This window comes from Ascaphus truei, chromosome 5, assembly GCF_040206685.1.
Source record: "Ascaphus truei isolate aAscTru1 chromosome 5, aAscTru1.hap1, whole genome shotgun sequence".
In the NCBI taxonomy this organism is placed as follows: Eukaryota; Metazoa; Chordata; class Amphibia; order Anura; family Ascaphidae; genus Ascaphus; species Ascaphus truei.
This window is the reverse complement of record NC_134487.1, coordinates 113731215-113754121: the sequence shown is the minus strand read 5'-3', so window position 1 is coordinate 113754121 and position 22907 is coordinate 113731215. Positions and strand designations below refer to the sequence as shown.

At 39.6% G+C, this 22907-nt stretch overlaps 1 protein-coding gene across 2 annotated transcripts in view; it reads left to right on the top strand.

The window, feature by feature from the left end:
- The window catches only part of LRRIQ1 (leucine rich repeats and IQ motif containing 1), a 338249-nt gene that overhangs the window by 174854 nt on the left and 140488 nt on the right, over positions 1-22907 (top strand). For both annotated transcript variants that reach the window (XM_075600485.1, XM_075600486.1), the window contains exon 15: positions 9215-9394. In XM_075600485.1, the coding sequence (XP_075456600.1) occupies positions 9215-9394 (180 nt within the window). The remainder of the gene's footprint in view (positions 1-9214; positions 9395-22907) is intronic.

Sequence of the window (22907 nt, the reverse complement as noted above, 5' to 3'; positions counted from 1 at the left end):
CCCGGTTCAGAGACTAGGTCATGTTCAATTACGCTAGTTCTACCTGGCCGTATAGAGAAGATTTCTTTGTTTCTTTTCACTAAATTCTGAACCTCTCGTTTCTGATGAACAGACAGGGTTTCAGCTATGCTAACCTCTGGGTCAGTTTCTTGATTCTCTGACGGACCTGGGGGTACTAGGGTTAACAAGACTTCTCTATCTTTCCAGGGCTTGAGTAGGTTTATATGGTAAATTTGCTCAGGTTTCCTCCTACCTGGCTGTCTTACCTTATAATTTACTTCTCCCACTCTTTCCAAGACCTCATATGGCCCATGCCATTTAGCAAGGAATTTACTCTCCACGGTGGGAACCAGAACTAGTACCCTATCACCTGGAGAAAAAATTCTGACCCTAGCACCCTTATTATATGTATTCCTCTGTGCTTCTTGAGCTTTCTCCATGTGTTCCCTCACTATGGGTAGGACTGCAGCAATGCGGTCCTGCATCTGGGCAACATGCTCTATTACACTTCTGTAAGGGGTAACCTCGTGTTCCCAAGTCTCTTTGGCTATATCCAGTAAGCCCCTTGGGTGTCGGCCATACAATAGTTCAAACGGGGAGAAGCCAGTGGATGATTGGGGAACTTCCCTAATGGCAAATAACAGGTACGGTAACAAACAATCCCAGTTTTTCCCATCTTTATCAACCGCCCGCCGTAACATGCTCTTTAAGGTTTTATTGAACCTTTCCACTAAACCATCTGTTTGTGGATGATAGACTGAGGTTCTGAGATGCTTGATTTTTAGGAGTTTACATAGCTCTTTCGTTACTTGGGACATAAATGGTGTTCCCTGGTCAGATAGAATCTCTTTAGGAATCCCGACCCGGGAAAACAGAACTACTAACTCTTTTGCTATGTTTTTAGCTGAGGTGCTACGTAGGGGAACTGCCTCCGGATATCGGGTGGCATAATCTAATATTACCAATATATGCTGATGTCCCCTAGCAGACTTTATTAGGGGTCCTACTAGATCCATAGCAATCCGGTCAAATGGTACCTCTATTATGGGAAGGGGTACCAATGGGCTGCGGTACGCCTTGAACGGGGCGGTGATCTGACATTCTGGGCATGAGGAACAATAATTCGTAATTTCTGCCAGAACCCCAGGCCAATAGAAGCTTCGAAGAACCTTTTCTTTTGTCTTTTCCACCCCTAGGTGTCCCCCCAATGGATGACTATGTGCGAGGTGTAATACTACGTTACGGAATGTCCGTGGTACCAACAATTGTTTAGTTGTAACTGATTTCCTTTTATCAACCCGATATACTAGGTCGTTCTCTACCTCGAAGTAGGGGTAAGCAAGTGATCTATCTGGTTGGCCAGGAGTACTATTCTGGTCCCGTATATTTCCCCTTGCTACCGCTAATGTGGGGTCCTCCCACTGGGCCTTCTTAAAACTCCCAGGACTGACCTCTATGTCAGCGAGGGTCTTATCCGGTTCTGGGGTGGTAAGTGTCTGCTCAACATCTTGATTTGGGGTATTCCCTACCAAAGTAGTGATGGGGAAGGGAATTTTACAGCACTCCTCCTTTTCCCCCTTCTTATTTGGGCCCTCGTCAACCTCCATTTCTGAAAAAGGGAAAGGATTTGTTTCTTCTAATACTTCATTATGGTCCGCTATTGAACTCTGGGCGCTATTCTGAGCGGGGGACCACATTTTTAGAAAATGGGGAAAGTCGGTCCCTATTAACACATCATGTGCCAGTTTGGGTACAATACCCACCTTGAAATCTAAAGAACCAAACTCTGTTTCAAAAAAAACATCAACAGTGGAATATTCATGATTATCCCCATGTATACAACAAATTGCCACTCTTTGTGAACTGTTTCCCTGTTTCTTCTTAATGGGCAAGAGGTATTCGGACACTAGTGTGACCATGCTCCCAGAGTCAAGAAGTGCCCGAACCCTCTTACCATTAACCTTTACAAATGCCCACAGATGGTTATTCAAGGGGTCCTCTGGGCTAGGGCCCATACATTGGGACAACAGCGAATAAGGTTCCACGCTGTTGCATTGCATGGGCTCATCATTTAGTGGGCAGATTTTTGCTGTGTGGCCCCTCTCATGACAATTTACACATTTAGGTACATAGTCTGTGTCCCACTTAGAGCCTTTTCCCGGCTCCCCATGTTGGCTATTGCCCTTAGTGTGCGAACCACTGTTGCTGGTGCTGCGTGAAGGTGGTCGCCGCTCTTCAGCGCCCCTTAACCCCGGTACCCTTTTACCGTCTCTGGAAGAGTCCTGGAACCTCGGGTAGTGGGGTTGCTCCACGACTGTGGGTTGCGGGTGCTCTTCTGCTGCATTGTACCTTTCTACGAGGGCCACAAGCTCATCCGCATTGTGGGGGTCACTCCGACTGACCCAACGGCGTAAGGCAGAGGGAAGTTTCCTCAAGAACTGGTCCATGACCAACCGTTCCACGATGTGGCTGGCTGAGTTGATCTCGGGTTGTAGCCACTTCCGGGCGAGGTGGATGAGGTCATACATCTGGCTTCGGGTGGCTTTATCCATCGTGAAGGACCATGCGTGAAACCTTTGGGCGCGAACAGCCGTGGTTACGCCGAGGCGGGCGAGGATCTCGAACTTCAATTTTGCATAGACGTTAGCTTCGGCTGGCTCTAGATCAAAGTAAGCCTTCTGGGGTTCGCCGCTTAGGAAGGGTGCGATTAGACCAGCCCACTCAGCTTCTGGCCATCCCTCTCTCTGTGCCGTGCGTTCAAACGTGAGAAGATAGGCTTCCACATCATCCGAGGGTCCCATCTTCTGAAGGTAGTGGCTTGCCCTGGTCATTTTCGGTACTGGGGCTGCCGCTGCCAGTGGAAGGTTACTGATAGTCCCCCTCAGGATCTCGAGTTCCTGCTGTAAGCCCTGAGCGAACCGCTGTTGCTCCTCTCTCAGCAAGCGGTTTGTCTCTTGCTGGTTTGCATTCGCGTTTTGCAGGGCTTCATTCGTCTGTTGCTGGTTTGCATTCGCCTGTTGCTGGTTGGCATTCGCCTGTTGCTGGTTGGCATTAATCTCTTGCTGGGCTATTAGCAGCTGTTGATGGGCTGCATTCGTCTGCTGCTGGTTTGCATTAGTTTCTTGCTGGGCTATTAACAGCTGTTGCTGGGTTTCATTCGCGTCTTTCTGGGCAGCGACATTGCGTACCAGCGCACCCACCACGTCTTCCATCTTGTTTGCAGAGGATGAAAAAAACTTTTTTTTTTTTTTTTTTTTTTCAAAGTTCTTCAACCCGCAGACCCCCTAGTGCTCTGCCCGCATTCTCCACCATATGTGACAAACGGCTTACTCCGGGGCTCCGTCGTTTGTCCGGGATTGTTTAGAACACGGTCTTTTAGGGTAGGTTAAATGATGAGGCGTCACGTACTGTTCCTTTAAACAGGCTATGCCTGGTTTATTCAGTCCCAGGCACTGAGACTGCCACAGTGCATACAACAGAAAACAGATCAAAACAAAAGCTGCTCACCTGAGCGATAACTTAACTTAGATATCCCTGACTCAGGGTTGGAAGTGGCTTTTCCACTTCCAACATCAAAACATGGTACTTTTGCAGTCTTACACAAATGAACAGAAAGATTGAACCTGTTTGGGGAAGAGGCTTCTCCCCTCTGTAGTTCAGCAGCCTTCCAGCCTCCTGGCTCTTGTGGGGAGACCAGAGCAAACAGGAAATCAGTCTTTCATACCTGATTCCTAATTAGCATGACAGGTGACAGAAATCAGGCAGCAGACAAACTCTGGTCTGGATCTCTCATCCCTCAGTTCCAGCGCTTGCCAAACTGTGGGATGGAGTGTATGTATTATAAGGCTGCACTCCCAGGCCAAACAGGGTAGAAACTGTCTAGTATCCTGGGAGCCCTATATACGGAATTTATTACCATCCCCTGGTTTCTGTCACACCCCTGATACCAACTAAGGAATTAGCTGTAAAAATTCCCAATCAGATTTCTACTTTCATGTGCAGCCAGTGATAACACCATCAAAACTGAAGTACTAAGAAGTCGTATTTTAAAAATTAAACCCAAGGATCAGTTCTTGCACTCCTAGGGGAATGCGTTTGTTTCATTGCAGTCATGATTAATGGAGCCTCTTAAGTGTCCCAATATTCACTAGGAAGTTTTCACTAACTGAAATATAGATTCAGCCCTTCAACAGGACAAACACAGCTGGAATAAAACTACTGTTGAGATCCTGTAGCTCTCAGATACATTTCATGCCACATTAATCAAGTTGATTTGGCACTTATATTATTTATAACTATTCAACACAAAGTCATATAATTCTTCACTGTAAATGCAGCTTCTTCACTCATCAGTGTTTTCATTTTAAACACAGTTGCAAAAAAATGGGAAAATATAGTGTTAGCACGTGATTAACCCTTAATACTTTTAAGAGAGACTTTTCTCAGTGATGCAGGCTTCTAGCAATTACATTGCAATGTAGCAACTTAAATCAATGTAATCCTAATATTTCTGTTTAACATATTTATAACTTTACACAGTAACACATCTCAGAATTAAATATCCAGATTATATTTACATTTGCTTTCTGTTAAGGCAACAAAGCCATTTCACCTGTCCAAAAAAGTTGATAAAACTGTTGTGATTATGCAAATGATGTTTGCTTAAAAGTTTTATTTTTTCTACCCATAGAACCATTTTCTTTTTAAATGTAGCAATTATGGATTTATCAAGCCATTTAAAACCAATTATGATGCAAGTATTGTATTATTGTGCTTGGGCAACTGGTCGCAATCTGTATCACTCATGGATACTAGAAGCATAGTAAATTAAGATCATTTAACAGAATCCAGTTGATTCCATCTATTCAAATGCTGTATGCTTTGAAAAAGGTGAATTCCCAATGTGTGATACTCTGTGAACCCATTTTTAGAGTCTTCACACCTAAAGTCTGAATTTAAATGTTGTGCATTGACTAATCCTCTACATTGAGCACCTTTTTGGTAACATTGCAGTACTCACTGTAGACCACCCAATTTCATATATAAAAACAAAGCTCTCAAAACTTCCATTACATACTGAAAGACCCCAACCCTACAGTAGCTTACTGGCAGGTATTTATCAAAAGTCCCCAACCAAAGATATGCTCACAGATCAACAGACGTTTCATAGGTTGAATAACGTAGATATACTTTGACACCTGACACCTGACAAACAGGATCACCCTGAAACGTGCATATTTTTGTATCTCTGTAAAATAAATGCTCTTTATGTGGGTTTACAGGAAATGGAGAGGAGCGCACGATCCAACAGGAGCAAAGAGAGGACTCAATGCAAAAAAATATAAACTTTATTCTGTCATAAACCTAAATTCCAACGTGTTTCGAACGCTGGTGCGTTCTTTATCAAGGATAACATACACTGCTAAAACAACCCATTATATACCCCTCTTACCTGCGATCCGTTCGCGCCAAAACTGAGCCACCCAATGACGTCATGACGGTCGCGCGTGCTACTGCACATGCGCAAACCGCCTGAACGAATGGGCAGTCAGAAGGGCGGAAGTGAAGGCTGAGGCCAGAGGGGCAGGGAATAAACTAAGGGCACAGTAGTAAGCAATGTTAAAATGACGGTGGCCCAAAAGGGAAACAATAAAAACAACATTAAAGGAATGAAACTTAGGTGTCAATAATGATTAGCCCTAAGAATAGAAGAAAAGAAAAACTGAAGAAAAAGCAAAGGAAAAAAGAAGAATAAGAAAAAGGAGGAAAAAAAGGGAGGAGGAAAAGAGGAAAGAAATAATAATAATGATTAAAGCAAGATAGAAATAAAAAAAGCACAAAACAAGAAAAAAATGAATAAAAACAATATTGATAACTTGATAAGAAAATAGGGATACCACAGAACTAGATATGTAATAAATATAGTAGCATATTATTAAATAACTCATAACATATAAGAATAATATTGAAAAACATTATAATAAATGTAATGATCACAAGGAAAGATGAGAAAAACATAAAATTATATATATATTATAATAAGAAACATATATATATATATATATATATATATATACTGTATATATATATATATATATATAAAGTCAGAGCAAATAATGACATTTGAAATAAGGAACAATAATTAAAGAAAATGACTCAAATGCCATTCAATGTTTAAATTGAAGGGAGAACGTGTTCTAAGAATAAAAATCCAATAAGCCTCCCTTCGGTTTAATAAATTGACATGGTCACCACCCCTCACTTTATTACGAACCAATTCAATGCCTAAAAATGAGAAGTTACCCCACACCTCCTTGTCTACACTCAGAAAAGTGCTTGGATACTGGATGATTCATATCATTCAATCTGATTAATCTTAAATGCTCTAAAATTCTAATTTTGAGAGCCCTAGTAGTCCTACCCACGTATCATGTAATCAGGTAAACAACAAACTTGGTATTGCAATTTATGAAACCATTAATATGATATTTCTTAACATAATTGTCCACCCATACATGTGGATGTGGAGAAGTATCAAAAAAGGTCGTGGATGGTGTCATGTGTTTGCACACACTACAGGTACCACATTTGAAAGAACCTTTGGTGGTAAAAGTAATGTTGCTAGTGTTGGGAACTATGATGTCACTTGGGGAAATATAAGAACCAACAGTTCTCGCTCGACGATAAACAAATTTAGGACCGGTTGTAATATACTTATGCAAGATTGGATCCATGGATAGAACATTCCAGTGTTTGGAGAAAATAGATTTTATCTCCCTACTTTGTCTGTTGAACTGAGAGATAAAAAGCGGACAATCATTCTCAAATTTGTTGTGTCTTTTATTTGGTCTCTTATTTCTAACAACCATGGGATCCAATCCTGAGTCAGTTACATTGAGTATCTGACTGAGAATTTAAATCATCACGAGTGGGCAACAAAGATGATCTCTCCGTATTAAGAGCAATTTCAAAAGCCTCTGTAATATTCCTTAAATGATAGCCCCTATCCAGGGAACGTTGGACAAGTTCCTCAGACTGAGAAAGAAAGCAATCTAAAGTAGAGCAATTCCTTCTCAGCCTGAGGAACTGTCCCCTGGGTATGGCCCTAATAACATGAGGAGAATGGCAACTGTCCGCCCTCAAAAAGGTGTTCCTCGAATTGGGCTTCCTATAAGTATCCGTTTGTATAATTTTGTTGATGTCCACAAATAATTGAAGATCCAGAAATTCAATATGGTGCATGTGAAAATTAAGAGTGAATTGAAGATTATAATTGTTATTATTAAGATAATCAACAAAAGAGTGCAACGTGATAACATCCCCTTTCCAAATAATAATTAAATCATCGACAAACCTCTTATAGAAAATAATGTGATTACGAAAAGTGTTGGTGCAAGAAAAAATATATTATGATTCCCACCACCCCATAAAAAGATTTGCGTACGATGGAGCAAAACTAGTACCCATTGCAGTGCCAATTAATTGTAAAAAAAAATTGTGATCAAATGGGAAAAAAATTGTGTGTGAGTAAAAATAAAATTGCGTCCAAAATAAATGCAGATTGAAATATTGAAATTTCTGGGATCTCAATATAGTGGCGGACAGCCGCCATCCCCTGATCGTGTTGAATAATTGAGTAGAGAGAGACTACATATAGAGACTACTATGTGGGTTTGACTGGAAAGATTAGTCCCCACGAATGCAGTGGTCAACTGGTTGCAATCTGTATCACCCAGTGTTTTTTGCCTAATACTTTATTACAGGGCACCTTAAAAATTGGAACCATAGACTGCATTGCATGCTTGCACTTGATTGCAATTGATTGATTGCATTAGTATTTTATCTGGTAGTGTTAGGACTTGCGAACAGGTGTCTGCCTTGTCATGGCTCGCAAGCTTACAACGCTTTGGCCAAAGGGTTAAACTAAATGACCCTTTTTCAAGAGAATATATAAGTATTTTACTGTGTATTTTTGTCATGTTGGATGTAGCATTGGGCTTCTCTGTCTGTTTTATTTATATAGCGCCATTAATGTACATAGCACTTCACAGCAGTAATACACGTGACAATCATATAAATAACAAATAATAAAAATAACACATAAAGGGAAGAAGTGCTTCAGACATAAAAGTAACATTTAGGAGAAGGTGTCCCTGCTCCGAAGAGCTTACAATCTAAATAGATGTGATATGCTTTTACAATTATTTTATTGTACTTTTGCATTTGGCTTTTCTTTTCATGTGATTAAAACATTGCACCATTGGAAGCGTTTTGTGCTGTGTTTTCTTTGTGCCATGAAATGATGCTATAGTTGCTATAGATGCCCTATAGTTTTTGTTGTTGAGCTAAAATGCATTGCAGAAATTTCTGACTGTGAGATAAATTTTTAAATAAAGACAAAACTATATGAATTTTGTATAAGTAAATTGTATATTTTCCAGTCTCTAGAGTACAGTTGTGTTAATAATGTTTGTCTTAAAACTAAACCTATCTAACATTCTTTTTAAATAAAGCTATTTACTTCTTTTCAACTTTTCTAGTCTTGAAAGGCATCAAAGGAATGAGAATAAAGGAAAGAGCTTCTACAGTCAGATATCTTAGCAATATATGACAAGCCTCACTATATTAAAATAAAGCAATTGGCAACTTATTTAGTATGTTAATATGTAGTTGATTTTACAGGTTATTTGTTCAGTATTTATAGAAGTGCTTTCTAGAACTCATATGATCATTAAATTATTGTGACACATTATTATAAAATGTACTTTCTTCATATTGAATTGAATAATCTACCCTAACTGCAATCTTTTTTTTTTTTTTTGCATGATTGATACCAGGGTGTCCTAAGACTTAAACCACATTATTTTCATCACTATGGACCCCCCAACTTCCCGAGATATTTACTGGTAAAGTTTCCGGTATTACACTCTGGTCTTTAAACAGGATTTAAATTGTCATCCAATAGGAAGCCACAACCAAGCTTCTTATTGGCCCACGATTTGGCAGCCATTTTCTTTCCACTTTAGGTTATTCATACCTGGTAACTTCATAGGTTAATATCTTGGTACTGGAGGTCTCGGGAGCGATAAATAGGGGTGTTTGGCTCAGGGTTCCTACCATGAAAAAAACAGAATGATGGTGAAAAAAAAACATACCCTGCTTTTTTTACTTGATAAAAAAAAAACTAATAATGTATTTTTTTAATGTCTTTTAGGTGCAGTCTGTTAAAAATACTGCCTAATTTGAGATTACTTAATGATGAACACATACATTCTGAAGATGGACGTTTTAAAGAAGAAAACCACAAGTCACGAACAGGAAGTTTCTTGGCATTTTGTCAAGCTCAGATTCAAAAAATTGATAAAATCTGGCAGAAACAAAACACAGAAGGAGTGTAAGTGTCTTATTTGTTTGCATTGTTTGATGGCTTTCCAAAAATGAAATAATTATCCCTCAGCTACTTCAATTAATAAAGAGAGATACAGCTGGACCCCGTTATAGCGCGGTGCTTGGGGTCCACATAATGAGATCGCGGAGGGAAAAATGACTTCCGTGATCAAGGGTTCCGTGTCTGCCAGAGGGGGAATGCTGGGATTACTCTCCCAGCTGTCCCTGAACCCGGCATTGCAGCGGCAACCCCACGGAGGACTTACCCGGAGCAGCAGCTCATCTGTGTGCACAGGAGTTATCCGGTCTGCACAGGAGATGGAATATCTGCTAGGTATGGCTTGGTGGTGGGGGTGTGTCCGTGTTGAGCTGTATCTTCACTCAATGAGCATTACTATACTGTACATGCCATTCTCTTGGTCAACCCTTTTTCCTTTGGTGCATATTCTGTAAGTACAGGGGTATCGCATCTCTTTCTTTTGAATGCAATTTCACTTTGTCTTTGCGTCAATAGTGTAATAAACATCAATGCAGTGTTATTCCGTTGAAGTAAAGCTAATCCACTAAAATGTCCACACCCAGTAGCTCCAAAAATCTGATTTTTAGATTTTAAAGCTTTCTTAATACCCTCCCTAAAGATATCCTTTCTACTATCTTATACTTTCTCTTTACACTAGTGATATCGGTTAATTTGATCATTGTTAGCTGTAGAAAAAACATAGGCCTATAATACAAGGAGATAACCTGATTGTAATCCTCGAGCACAAAATTAAAATACACTGGATTTTGCTTGATAATCTCTGCAGATATTTTAGAAGCCTTGCAGGACTGACTATACATATTCTATGAATTGGGGGGGAGGTAATTTTACAAGACTGACTACCTGGCTGTGATCCACAAAGAAGAAATATTAGCCTCCAGGTGCTTCTACAGTATTAGAAGTGGAAACACATAATCCACAACTAATGTTATTCCAAAGAACAGGTATTTTATGGCTGCTATGAAACAAAGTACGTACAAGTTATATTAAATGCATCATTTTTAAATCCTATATTTCTTTTTAAAACTGAACTCTTTCAGAGGAGAAGCCAATTTTAAACAATTTATTACAGTGCGATAGTGTTGTAATGAGAGATCATTTTGAGTAATGATGACAAATATTTGCCTTTTAGAGTCAATCAACGTATTACAGTATTGGATTTACTCTTGCTCGCATGCAACTATTATATGCATATTTGCCACCTGTGTACTCTATATAAATGTCCATTGCCACGAAAAACAATTGTAGTTTATTATAAATGATATTCTACAACAACAATTCTCCATTAAAATGTTCAGTCACAATCTTGTTCAAGTCAAAATGGAACTCTCCATTCACATTAATATTGTTATTTCCTGGATGTAATTAGCCATGTAGCAATTCTGAATCTATAAAAGTTTTATACTCTATGACCTTTCTACATTTCATAAAATAGCGTAAAACAAGTACAAGACAATCTTGTGCATGTCTAGATTTAGTAGATTGAGTTACAAACATTTGTTCTTCAAAAAAGTTTACATTTAGCAAAAGTATGAATAAAAATTGAAGATCCATTGTTTTTCAAATAGAGTAAAGGAAGCAGTAGCACTTTGATCTTTCCATTCAGAGGCTGTGACTACGACTCTCTGTGTCCAGATTTTGTAAGATCTGGAAGCCAAATGCAGAACCAACAATATTGATTACATTTAATAGAAAAGTATGCGTTCCAAAAGCTTCAACCAGGTCCCTTCAGTCACATGCTTGTATTGGGACAGCTCAAGTTGTATATTCTCACAAGATAAGGGTGTATGCTGTGAGATCATATTTCAAGAGGTTACTACTGTAAGGTTTTGAAGCCAGTCCGTTACCCAATTTATTTAAAGCCACATTTCTCCTTGCACTTCTAAAGCAATGAATAATTGTATTCAGACTCCAACTATAAATACATTGTCAAATTCTGGTACTGCACGCTGAAATATCATTTGTGAAGTCCTACTGTATACCAAAAGACTCTTGTGGACTTGGATGTTAAATTGGTATTTACATGTAAGAGTTGTGTAATGTTATATGATTTATACAAAGGTTTGGATACCTCATTCCTGATAACAAAATAATTAGGTTATAATGCATGTCAGTTTGGGCCATTTGTAAGATGAATGGGCTAGTCATGTTAGTGACGATCATCTGTATGATTGTTTAAAGAATCAATATTCCACCTTTTTCTGTGATTATATTTTTTTATTTGGGTGGAAAATTTAAGAATCAAAGTGTGAGTGCTTGTACTAACAGAATCCTTATCACAGCATTTGTAACACGGTATAAGAAATATTTTAAAGATTCAAGAGGAAATAGATCAATACGACATTAAGTCAAGACAACTGTCTCCTCTCCATCCCTTTCTCCTCCTACAGCTCTCTCTCTCTTGCCCAAAACCTTTTCACCTCACTGAACCTTACCTGTGGAACTCCCTCACACTCAGTATATGCCAAGCACCCTCTCTCCCCACATTCAACACAAACCTGAAAACCCACCTATTACATTAAATTAAGCATTTCAATAGCCTGGGCTAATGGCTACTGTCCCTCACCCACAGTCACTCCTACCAACCATTGTGGCCAAGCACTCATCTACTGCACTTAATCCCTCACCTGCTGTCTCTGTAACTCTCCCAACATACCACTTATATTGTAAGATCTCTAGGGCAGGGATTTACTTTCTTATTGTCTGACTTTGCTGCACTTATTGTATTATTATATTTCCCTGTACTGTATTATCTTTGTGAAATGCTGAGTACACTGTGGGCACTATATAAGTAAAGATATACTTGCATACATACAAGACTCATATATATTGCTGTTATAATTTAGTCAGAAGGAATAACTGTACCAGGAAAAATGAGAATTATATTCCAAATGGTTTCTTGAAGGTGTATCCTTTTCAAAATTAGGTTTACAAGAGGAGAAATAGCATCTCCAAAGTGTACACTAGAGTTTCCAAGTTGGTGCAAAAGGCCCGATTTAGATTATTTTCTAGTCGGTAAATGGTTCAAACACTGAGGAGAGATTATATAATGACATGGTTGGAGTGCAAGCTTTTGTTCTCAATAGTGTTCATATCAAAGCAAAAGATTAAAGTATAAAGGTGGGAATGTCTTCAGATTTGCTCCACAACATTTTCCGCTGTTTTTGCCTTAATTACATAGTTTCACAAAATTCTTGCAAAAGTTCACATTGGAGTGTCGTAAGTACCATAAAAATAAAGAAACACCACATAGTGTAGTAATGTTAACAAAAATATAACACACACACCTCCCGCCGGAGGTAGAAGCGATGCACAGCCGTGGAAGGAGACCGCATGCAGGCAATGGTGGTGATAGAAAAACTTTAATGGAACATCAGGGTAAAAGTCTGGCGGATCCTCTGACGCGTTTAAGCCCGGTGGGCCTTTGTCAAAGAGTGATCCGCCAGTGAACAAACAACCTTCTTATGGAGTGTCAGACCCAAAACACCTGTAAGTCTAATCACCGACAGATGATCAGCAGGTGTCCATGGTGACATCACCATAGCAGGAGTATAATGCAACAATAAAAACCATGTTCAAATACATGGTACTAGATACATATAAAATGTTATAGAAACATATAAATAACAAAAATCTAGATCCTGACACTGGTACAGATTAAGATAAAATGAAACAAATAGGCAAAGCCAGACAGTGACCAATGATGTCTAATAAACATTGCAACCAATATTATATATAGACTAAGCATAATGGAAATTGCAGTGAATAAAGAATTAATATAATATCACAGAAATAAATATTCCACATATACAAAAAGAGGAGAGAGGGAGGGAAGGGGGGGGGAGGGGGTGGGGGAAAGGGAAATGGTACAATGAAAGGAATAAATTAAAGGAAATGCTGCAGTTCCCAGTCAGCATTTAATCCATGTGGATGTAATGTATGGAGAGCAAATATCCAGTACATTTCCCTTCTATTTAAAAGTTGGAGTCTATCTCCACCTCTAACATTAATGGGGACATGTTCAATACCAAATGAATTTGAAATTGGTCATACCCCCCTGTGGGCACTCCATGAAGTGCCTGGACACTGGGTGTGTAACATCTTGTTTCATGATAGATCTAGCATGTTCAAAAATTCTTATTTTCAATGGCCTGATGGTTCGACCGACATACTTCTTATTGCACCCACATATGATCACATATATTACATAACTAGTATGACAGTTAATGAAAGACCTTATTCTATATCTATCTTTGGGGTACAAAGTGAGTAATCTTTTAGTGGGGACAACAAATGCACACCACTTGCAAAAACCGCATCTATAAAAGCCTTTTGGTATGTTACCCAAGGGTTTATGTTGTTTGGATTGAAATAAACTTCTTGAGACCGAAGCAGCCAATGTGTTAGCTCTTTTAAAAGCGAATCTCGGACCGCACTTAGTGATAGAATCTAGATCAGGATCTAATTTAAGAACGTCCCAATGTTTGAAAACGATTGTACGTATTTGCTGTGCTTGTTTATTACATTTTGTAATGAATAAAGGATTGTTTAAAACCTTAATACGTTTCTGTGTTTTGTGATGAATTAAATCAGTACGGTCCATAGATTCAGCGTTAACATAAGCTGCATGCACATCATTAGAGGAATAACCCCTTGCCAAAAATTTGGAGCTGAGTTCTTTTGAGTGTTTCTCAAATGAATCCTTATTAGAACACAGTCTTCTATATCTTTGAAATTGGCCCTTAGGGATGCCTCGAATAAGGGATTTTGGATGGCTGCTTTTAGCGTGTAAGTAGGAATTTCTGGAGTGTGGCTTAGTAAAAATATCGGTTTGTATAATCATATCAGGATCACCATAGAGTGTCACGTCAAGATAGTCAATACATATTGTGTTAGTGTGAAACGTAAATTTTAAATTGATATCATTAGTGTTAAGATGATTAATAAAAGAGTGTAAACTATCTAACTCACCGTGCCAAATAAAAATCAGGTCATTGATATACCTTTTGTAAAAAATAATATTAGAGTGAAAGATATCAGTGCTACCATAAATATATACAGATTCCCATAAACCCATAAAAAGATTGCCATATGAGGGAGCAAAAGAACTCCCCATAGCCGTGCCATGTTTTTGAAGATAAAAGTGAGAATCAAATAAAAAATAATTGTGTGTTAATAAAAACAAAATGGAATCAGTGATAAATGAAATCTGTGCTATAGAAAGTGAAGAGTCTTGAAGATAGTGATGAATAGCCCTTAATCCGTGTTGGGGTTCAATAATAGTATTTAAAGACGTGACATCCATGGTGACCCATCGATATCCCTCTCTCCAAATAATATCCTTCAATGCGATTAAAAGAGCGGTGGTATCCTGAATATAGGAAGGCAGAGTTTGTACTATTAGTTGGAGGAACCTGTCAACGTATCGGGAAACACCATCCCCCAAAAATCCAATACTCGAGACGATGGGTCGCCCGGGAGGGTTCTCAAGAGATTTATGGATCTTTGGGAGATGGTGGAACACCGGTACCACAGGATGTTCACAATTCAAGAACTGTCTTTCTTTAATATTCAAAACATGCAATACATCCCCCAATTCCAACAGACTCTGTAAATCTTTAATATAATTCATAGTGGGGTCTGTCTTCAATCTCAGATAGAAATTATCATCACTTAGCAACCTTAAAGCTTCTTCTTTATATTTAAGGGCCGATTGAACCACAATAGTGCCCCCTTTGTCCGCCTTTTTTATAATAATTGAATTATCATGTCTTAAGATGTCAAGGTCAATCCTCTCCTGTCTAGAGAGATTATCAAATACAGGTGATGAAAAGGAAAAACCTTCAGCCAAAATCCTAAGGTCTCTGTCGACCAACCTTTCAAAGGTAGATATACATGGACCCTTGGAGCTGTGGGGTATAAACAATGATTTTCTTTTAAGACCGGAGTCTATGTGACCAAAAAATGGGGAATCTAACGTGTCCTCAGTACAACCTTCTTGATGCAAAGATTTCATCTCAAGATTGAAGACGTCTTCCCTAAAAGAACATACATTGAAATTTCTCGGTTCATCAACAATGTCATGTACATCAAGATCTGTGGTCAAATTCATGTTAACATTATCCTTTTTTATAAACAATTTCTTAAGTGCTAGCTTCCTAGTGTATTTTTGATGGTCAATAATTGTGGAAAATAGATCAAAATCCTCATGGGGAGCGAAATTAAGTCCCTTGTTCAGAAGTAATGTCTGCTGTGGAGTCAAAGTTGTATCAGAAATGTTAATAACATTACTTTTGGAAGGGTCTAGAAGTATTTCATTCTCTTGCTGTCGGAGCCAGTGATTATTCCTGTTCTTCTTCCCCCCCCCCCCCCCCTTCTGCACCTGTTCAGTTTTTTGCCTGTGTGTTAGTAGTATTAAGAGGGGGTCTAGGTGGGTCATCACGGGAATTTGTTAAATAGCTTTTATTGAAAAAAACACGTTCAGTATCCTTATATTCTTGATGTCCATGTTTAGAAAAAGACACTGATGGTCTATCAGTAGTGTCTGATGAGTCAGTGTCAAAGCTAGATCTGCGGTCTGAATGTGGTGATTTCAAAATGGATTTCGTATTTGACCTTTGATCCAAATTATCTTCATCATGTGCCCATTTGTGAGGTGTAGAATGAAGGGGATTTCTAGTTCTGTTAAAGTCCCGAGTGGAAATCGGTCTTTCCCAGAAATATATCTGATTTTTTTCATAGTCAGTTCTATCTCTTGAAAACTTCTCTTGTTTTTTCAAAATAACCCCTTTCTCCATTTTTTCAATATTTTGCAGTAAAATGTTGTCGTTATGTGGGAATTGTTCCATGGAACTGAATTTATTAAGCTCAGTTTTTAGAGTATTAATCTCTTTCGCTATGATTGCCTTCTCATTGGTTTTTGTACAGATAATGAGTTCCATAAGCTGTTTTGAACTCTCATCCAATATTTTTCTCCAACGGAGTTCAAATTCTTTACTAACAAATCCAAAAGAGGGCATCTTTTTCATGCGTAAGCCCCTAGGGATACGCTTCACTCTTATGTAGTTTTCTAGTGTTGTTATGTCCCAAAAGAGTCTAATATCTTGTGTCAATAAACGTTCTAATCTGACAAAGTGATCTATAAGATCTGAGGGGCTGTCGTTTGATGTTTTTAGTCACCTCATCAAAAACCTTATGAGCTTTTTTTACTCTCTCTGAATTATTTTCACAGTCCTGAACATATGTGGTATTTTGTACAACCACTGTTTCCTGCTCATCATCCATATTTGCAAGATAATTGTATTGGATCTTTGGGGGATGGTGTTTCCCGATACGTTGACAGGTTCCTCCAACCAATAGTACAAACTCTGCCTTCCTATATTCAGGATACCACCGCTCTTTTAATCGCATTGAAGGATATTATGTGGAGAGAGGAATATCGATGGGTCACCATGGATGTCACGTCTTTATATACTATTATTGAACCCCAACACGGATTAAGGGCTATTCATCACTATCTTGAAGACTCTTCACTTTCTATAGCACAGATTTCATTTATCACTGATTCCATTTTGTTTTTACTGCACCGACACACTTTATTCGAGCAAATACCCAGTATGTACCTGGCAGATACCTGGAATGCGCCGCTCCTCACCTCTGACAAGCCCCGTTGTGTTTGCCTTCCCAGCCTGGGTTCATGCCTGGCTGACGGGCGGCTGATCTGTTAAATGATAATGATTAGGATTTAATAGGCTGCAATGCTTTGCGTGTCTACCAGATGGCATAAATTCATGAATTGTAATGCAGTATATATATATATATACTGTGCAGTATTGCAGCCAGCGGGAATAAAATGCTTCAATCCCTGCCTGGAAAATAACCCAATGCACTCGGGCAGAAAACAGTCACAAACCTCAATACACCCGGGTATACCCGAATTCGTGGGACTAGCCGAGCTCGAATAAAGTGTGTCGCCAGTGTATTAACACACAATTATTTTTTATTTGATTCTCACTTTTATCTTCAAAAACGTGGCACGGCTATGGGGAGTTCTTTTGCTCCCTCATATGGCAATCTTTTTATGGGTTTATGGGAATCTGTATATATTTATGGTAGCACTGATATCTTTCACTCTAATATTATTTTTTACAAAAGGTATATCGATGACCTGATTTTTATTTGGCACGGTGAGTTAGATAGTTTACACTCTTTTATTAATCATCATATCACTAATGATATCAATTTAAAATTTACGTTTCACACTAACACAATATGTATTGACTATCTTGACGTGACACTCCATGGTGATCCTGATATGATTATACAAACCGATATTTTTACCAAGCCACACTCCAGAAATTCCTACTTACACGCTAAAAGCAGCCATCCAAAATCCCTTATTCGAGGCATCCCTAAGGGCCAATTTCAAAGATATAGAAGACTGTGTTCTAATAAGGATTCATTTGAGAAACACTCAAAAGAACTCAGCTCCAAATTTTTGGCAAGGGGTTATTCCTCTAATGATGTGCATGCAGCTTATGTTAACGCTGAATCTATGGACCGTACTGATTTAATTCATCACAAAACACAGAAACGTATTAAAGTTTTAAACAATCCTTTATTCATTACAAAATTTAATAAACAAGCACAGCAAATACGTACAATCGTTTTCAAACATTGGGACGTTCTTAAATTAGATCCTGATCTAGATTCTATCACTAAGTGCAGTCCGAGATTCGCTTTTAAAAGAGCTAACACATTGGCTGCTTCGGTCTCAAGAAGTTTATTTCAATCCAAACAACATAAACCCTTGGGTAACATACCAAAAAGCTTTTATAGATGCGGTTTTTGCAAGTGGTATCCATTTGTTGTCCCCACTAAAAGATTACTCACTTTGTACCCCAAAGATAGATATAGAATAAGGTCTTTCATTAACTGTCATACTAGATATGTAATATATGTGATCATACACTGGCGACACACTTTATTCGAGCTCGGCTAGTCCCACGAATTCGGGTATACCCGGGTGTATTGAGGTTTGTGACTGTTTTCTGCCCGAGTGCATTGAGTTATTTTCCGGCAGGGATTGAAGCATTTTATTCCCGTTGGCTGCAATACTGCACAGTATATATATATATACTGCATTACAATTCAGGAATTTATGCCATCTGGTAGACACGCGAAGCATTGCAGCCTATTAAATCCTAATCATTATCATTTAACAGATCAGCCGCCCATCAGCCAGGCATGAACCCAGGCTGAGAAGGCAAATGCAACGGGGCTTGTCAGAGGTGAGGAGCGGCGCATTCCAGGTATCTGCCAGGTACATACCGGGTATTTGCTCGAATAAAGTGTCGGTGCAGTATGTGGGTGCAATAAGAAGTATGTCGGTCGAACCATCAGGCCATTGAAAATAAGAATTTCTGAACATGCTAGATCTATCATGAAACAAGATGTTACACACCCAGTGTCCAGGCACTTCATGGAGTGCCCACAGGGGGGTATGACCAATTTCAAATTCATTTGGTATTGAACATGTCCCCATTAATTTTAGAGGTGGAGATAGACTCCAACTTTTAAATAGAAGGGAAATGTACTGGATATTTGCTCTCCATACATTACATCCACATGGATTAAATGCTGACTGGGAACTGCAGCATTTCCTTTAATTTATTCCTTTCATTGTCCCCTTTCTCTTCCCCCCCTCCGCCCCCCCCCTTCCCTCCCTCTCTCCTCTTTTTGTATATGTATAATATTTATTTCTGTGATATTATATTTATTCTTTATTCACTGCAATTTCCATTATGCTTATTCTATATATAATATTGGTTGCAATGTTTATTAGACATCATTGGTCACTGTCTGGCTTCGCCTATTTATTTCATTTTATCTTAATCTGTACCAGTGTCAGGATCTAGATTTTTGTTACATATAAAATGTTATAGAAACATATATATATCTAGTACCATGTATTTGAACCTGGTTTTTATTGTTGCATTATACTCCTGCTATGGTGATGTCACCATGGACACCTGCTGATCATCTGTCGGTGATTAGACTTACAGGTGTTTTGGGTCTGACACTCCATAAGAAGGTTGTTTGTTCACTGGCGGATCACTCTTTGACAAAAGCCCACCAGGCTGAAACGCGTCAGAGGATCCGCCAGACTTTTACCCTGATGTTCCATTAAAGTTTTTCTATCACCACCATTGCCTGCATGCGGTCTCCTTCCACGGCTGTGCATCGCTTCTACCTCCGGCAGGAGGTGTGTGTGTTATTGCTGTTCGTCATCGGTTGCACGCCGGACAGCTGACTTACCTGTTCAGTCGACAACTGCGGGGGAAACACCTAATCGGCACAGAGAAGTTACCTGGCCATTTGCAGGCTGTCGGTCTGCGGCTTTATTTTCTATTACCTAACGGTCTTCACTGCTCCCCTAACCGTGAGTCTCCACATACAATATCACTTGTGTTCGATGGAGAGCTAGTTGTTAAGAGGAGAAGCTTATACTCATAGGTTTATTTGGGAGATTGGCCGGGACTGTATATATTTATTTATTTACAAACAGGACACAGCTATCCAGCTGACTCTTGAAGCGCCTGAGTGTTAACCTCTTGGTTACCTGTCATATGTGTTAACAAAAATATATAAGCAATAAATGGGCTCGCAAATGGCTACTCACAATAGAGTAGAGACATCAGGCAGTCATCCAACTTAAGGGGTGGATGTTCCCATAGATGTGCAGCAATATTCAGCAGTCAGTCTCAAAAGAAAAAGAACAAACCAATGTGTAGAATGAAAAATGTTTTCATACACTGTGAAATGCAATTGAAGGCTTACACTTAGGAAGATTTTCAAGCGCAGTATAGCATGTAGCAGGTGCACAGCGGGTCGCGATCTCCCCTGTGTACCGCACTGCTCTCCGAAATGCTTCCGCATCAACGCCGGGGGTCACACGTCACTTCCGGTGTGGCTGGAACCTCCGGACTCGGTGGTGCAGATGCGCTCTTGGTGCTCTCTCTCACAGATCTCTTGCTGAAACACTCTACGTGTTTCGCCGTTGGTCAGCACGGCTTTGTCAGGACGAAGCCATGCTGACCAATGGCGAAATGCGTAGAGTGTTTCAGCAAGAGATCTGTGAGAGAGAGCCCCAAGAGCTCATCTGCACCACTGAGTCCGGAGGTTCCAGCCACACCGGAAGTGACGTGACGTGTATACCCTTGGGTTATAAGTATAAAAGAAATAAGTCAAAACCAATGTGGCTAAATAAACAGGTAGGGGAGGAAATGGACAAGAAGAGGAAGGCGTTTAGATTCTTTAAGTCAGAAGGGACAGAAACATCGTATCAGAATTATAAGGAATGTAACAAAAATTGCAAAAGGCAATCAAATTAGCAAAAATGGATAATGAAAAAAGGATTGCAATAGAAAGTAAGGTCAACCATAAAGTTCTTTAAGTACCTTAATAACAAAAAAATGAGAAATGAAATTATAGGACCCTTTCAGTGTGAGATGGGTAGGCAGATTATTGGAGATAAGGAAAAAGCAGAGGTATTAAACAAATTCTTTGCCTCTGTGTTTATCAGGGAAGAATCAAGTTCAATAGTAGTGTCACAGGAGGAAGCCACAACCTCCATATTAATGAACAATTGGTTAACTGAGGAAGCAGTTCATAAGCGACTTGAAAAAATTAAAGTAAATAAGGCACCTGGCCCCGATGGCATACATCCAAGAGTTCTCAAGGAGTTAAGCTCAGTAATAGCAAAACCATTATATATAATATTCAAGGACTCCATTTCCACAGGCTCAGTACCACAAGATTGGCGTAAAGCAGATGTGGTGCCTATATTTAAAAAGGGAGCTAGATCACATCCGGGAAATTAGGCTAAGGCCCCGGTAACTCAGCTGCAACGCGCGCCCGCGAGATTGGCGGCGCGTGCAGCCGATTACCTGGTCTGCAGGGAGCTGTAGGAAGAGAGACCGGGGGGAGGGGGGGCGTGGCGGGGGAGTGATGGGGGCGCGGCCATGAAGTCACCCGGCAGGTTCGCCCTCATTGGCTGAACGGCCGGGGGGCATGCCGTATCGCTCGACGCGAGTCCTGCTCTCAATTCTATTGAGAGCAGGAGCAGCTCTCGCCTCAGCGCTGCGGCCCCCCTCGCAGCGGGCCCGGCGCCATTGAGGGGCGGGCTCTCGTCTGTGCAGCATCCGCCACAGCTGACGCTGTAGTAGGCAGCGGGGTCAAGCCCTTACAGACCTGTAAGCCTGACTTCAATAGTAGGGAAACTACTTGAAGGTTTAATACGGGATAATATTCAGGAATACCTAATGGAAAACAAAATTATTAGTAATAGTCAGCATGGATTTATGAAGGATAGATCTTGCCAAACTAACCTTATTTGTTTCTTTGAGGAGGTGAGTAGGAATTTAGACCAGGGTAATGCAGTTGATGTGGTCTACTTAGATTTTGCAAAGGCTTTTGATACGGTTTCACACAAGAGGTTGGTGTACAAAATAAAGAAAATTGGACTCTAATAATATATGCACCTGGATTGAAAACTGGTTAAAGGACAGACAACAGAGGGTTGTCATAAATGGAACTTTTTCAGGTTGGGCTAAAGTCGTGAGTGGAGTACCTCAGGGATCGGTACTGGGACCCCTGCTTTTTAACTTGTTTATTAATGACCTTGAGGTTGGGATTGAGAGCAAAGTCTCCATCTTTGCTGATGATACTAAATTGTGTAAGGTAATAGAATCAGAGCAGGATGTAATTTCTCTTCAGAAGGACTTGGAGAAACTGGAAACGTGGGCAGGTAAATGGCAGATGAGGTTTAATACAGATAAATGTAAGGTTATGCATTTGGGATGCAAGAATAAAAAGGCGACTTACAAATTAAATGGAGATATATTTGGGGAATCCTTGATGGAGCAGGATTTAGGAGTGTTTGTAGACAGCAGGCTTAGCAATAATGCCCAATGTCATGCAGTAGCTGCAAAGGCAAACAAGATCTTATCTTGCATCAAACGGGCAATGGTGGAAGGGAAGTAAACATAATGATGTCCCTTTACAAAGCAATAGTAAGACCACACCTTAAATATGGAGTACAATTTTGGGCACCAAGACATTATGGAACTAGAGAGAGTGCAGAGAAGAGCCACCAAATTAATAAAGGCAATGGACATTCTAATTTATGAGGAGAGGCTAGCTAAATTAGATTTATTTACATTACAAAAGAGGCATCCAAGAGGGGATATGATAACTATATACAAATATATTCAGGGACAATACAAGGAGCTTTCAAAAGAACTATTCATCCCACGGGCAGTGCAAAGGACTCTGGGCCATCCCTTAAGGTTGGAGTAAAGGAAATTTCACCAGCAACAAAGGAAATGGTTCTTTACAGTAAGGGCAGTTAAAATGTGGAATTCATTACCCGTAGAGACTGTGATGGCAGATACAATAGATTTGTTCAAAAAAAGGTTGG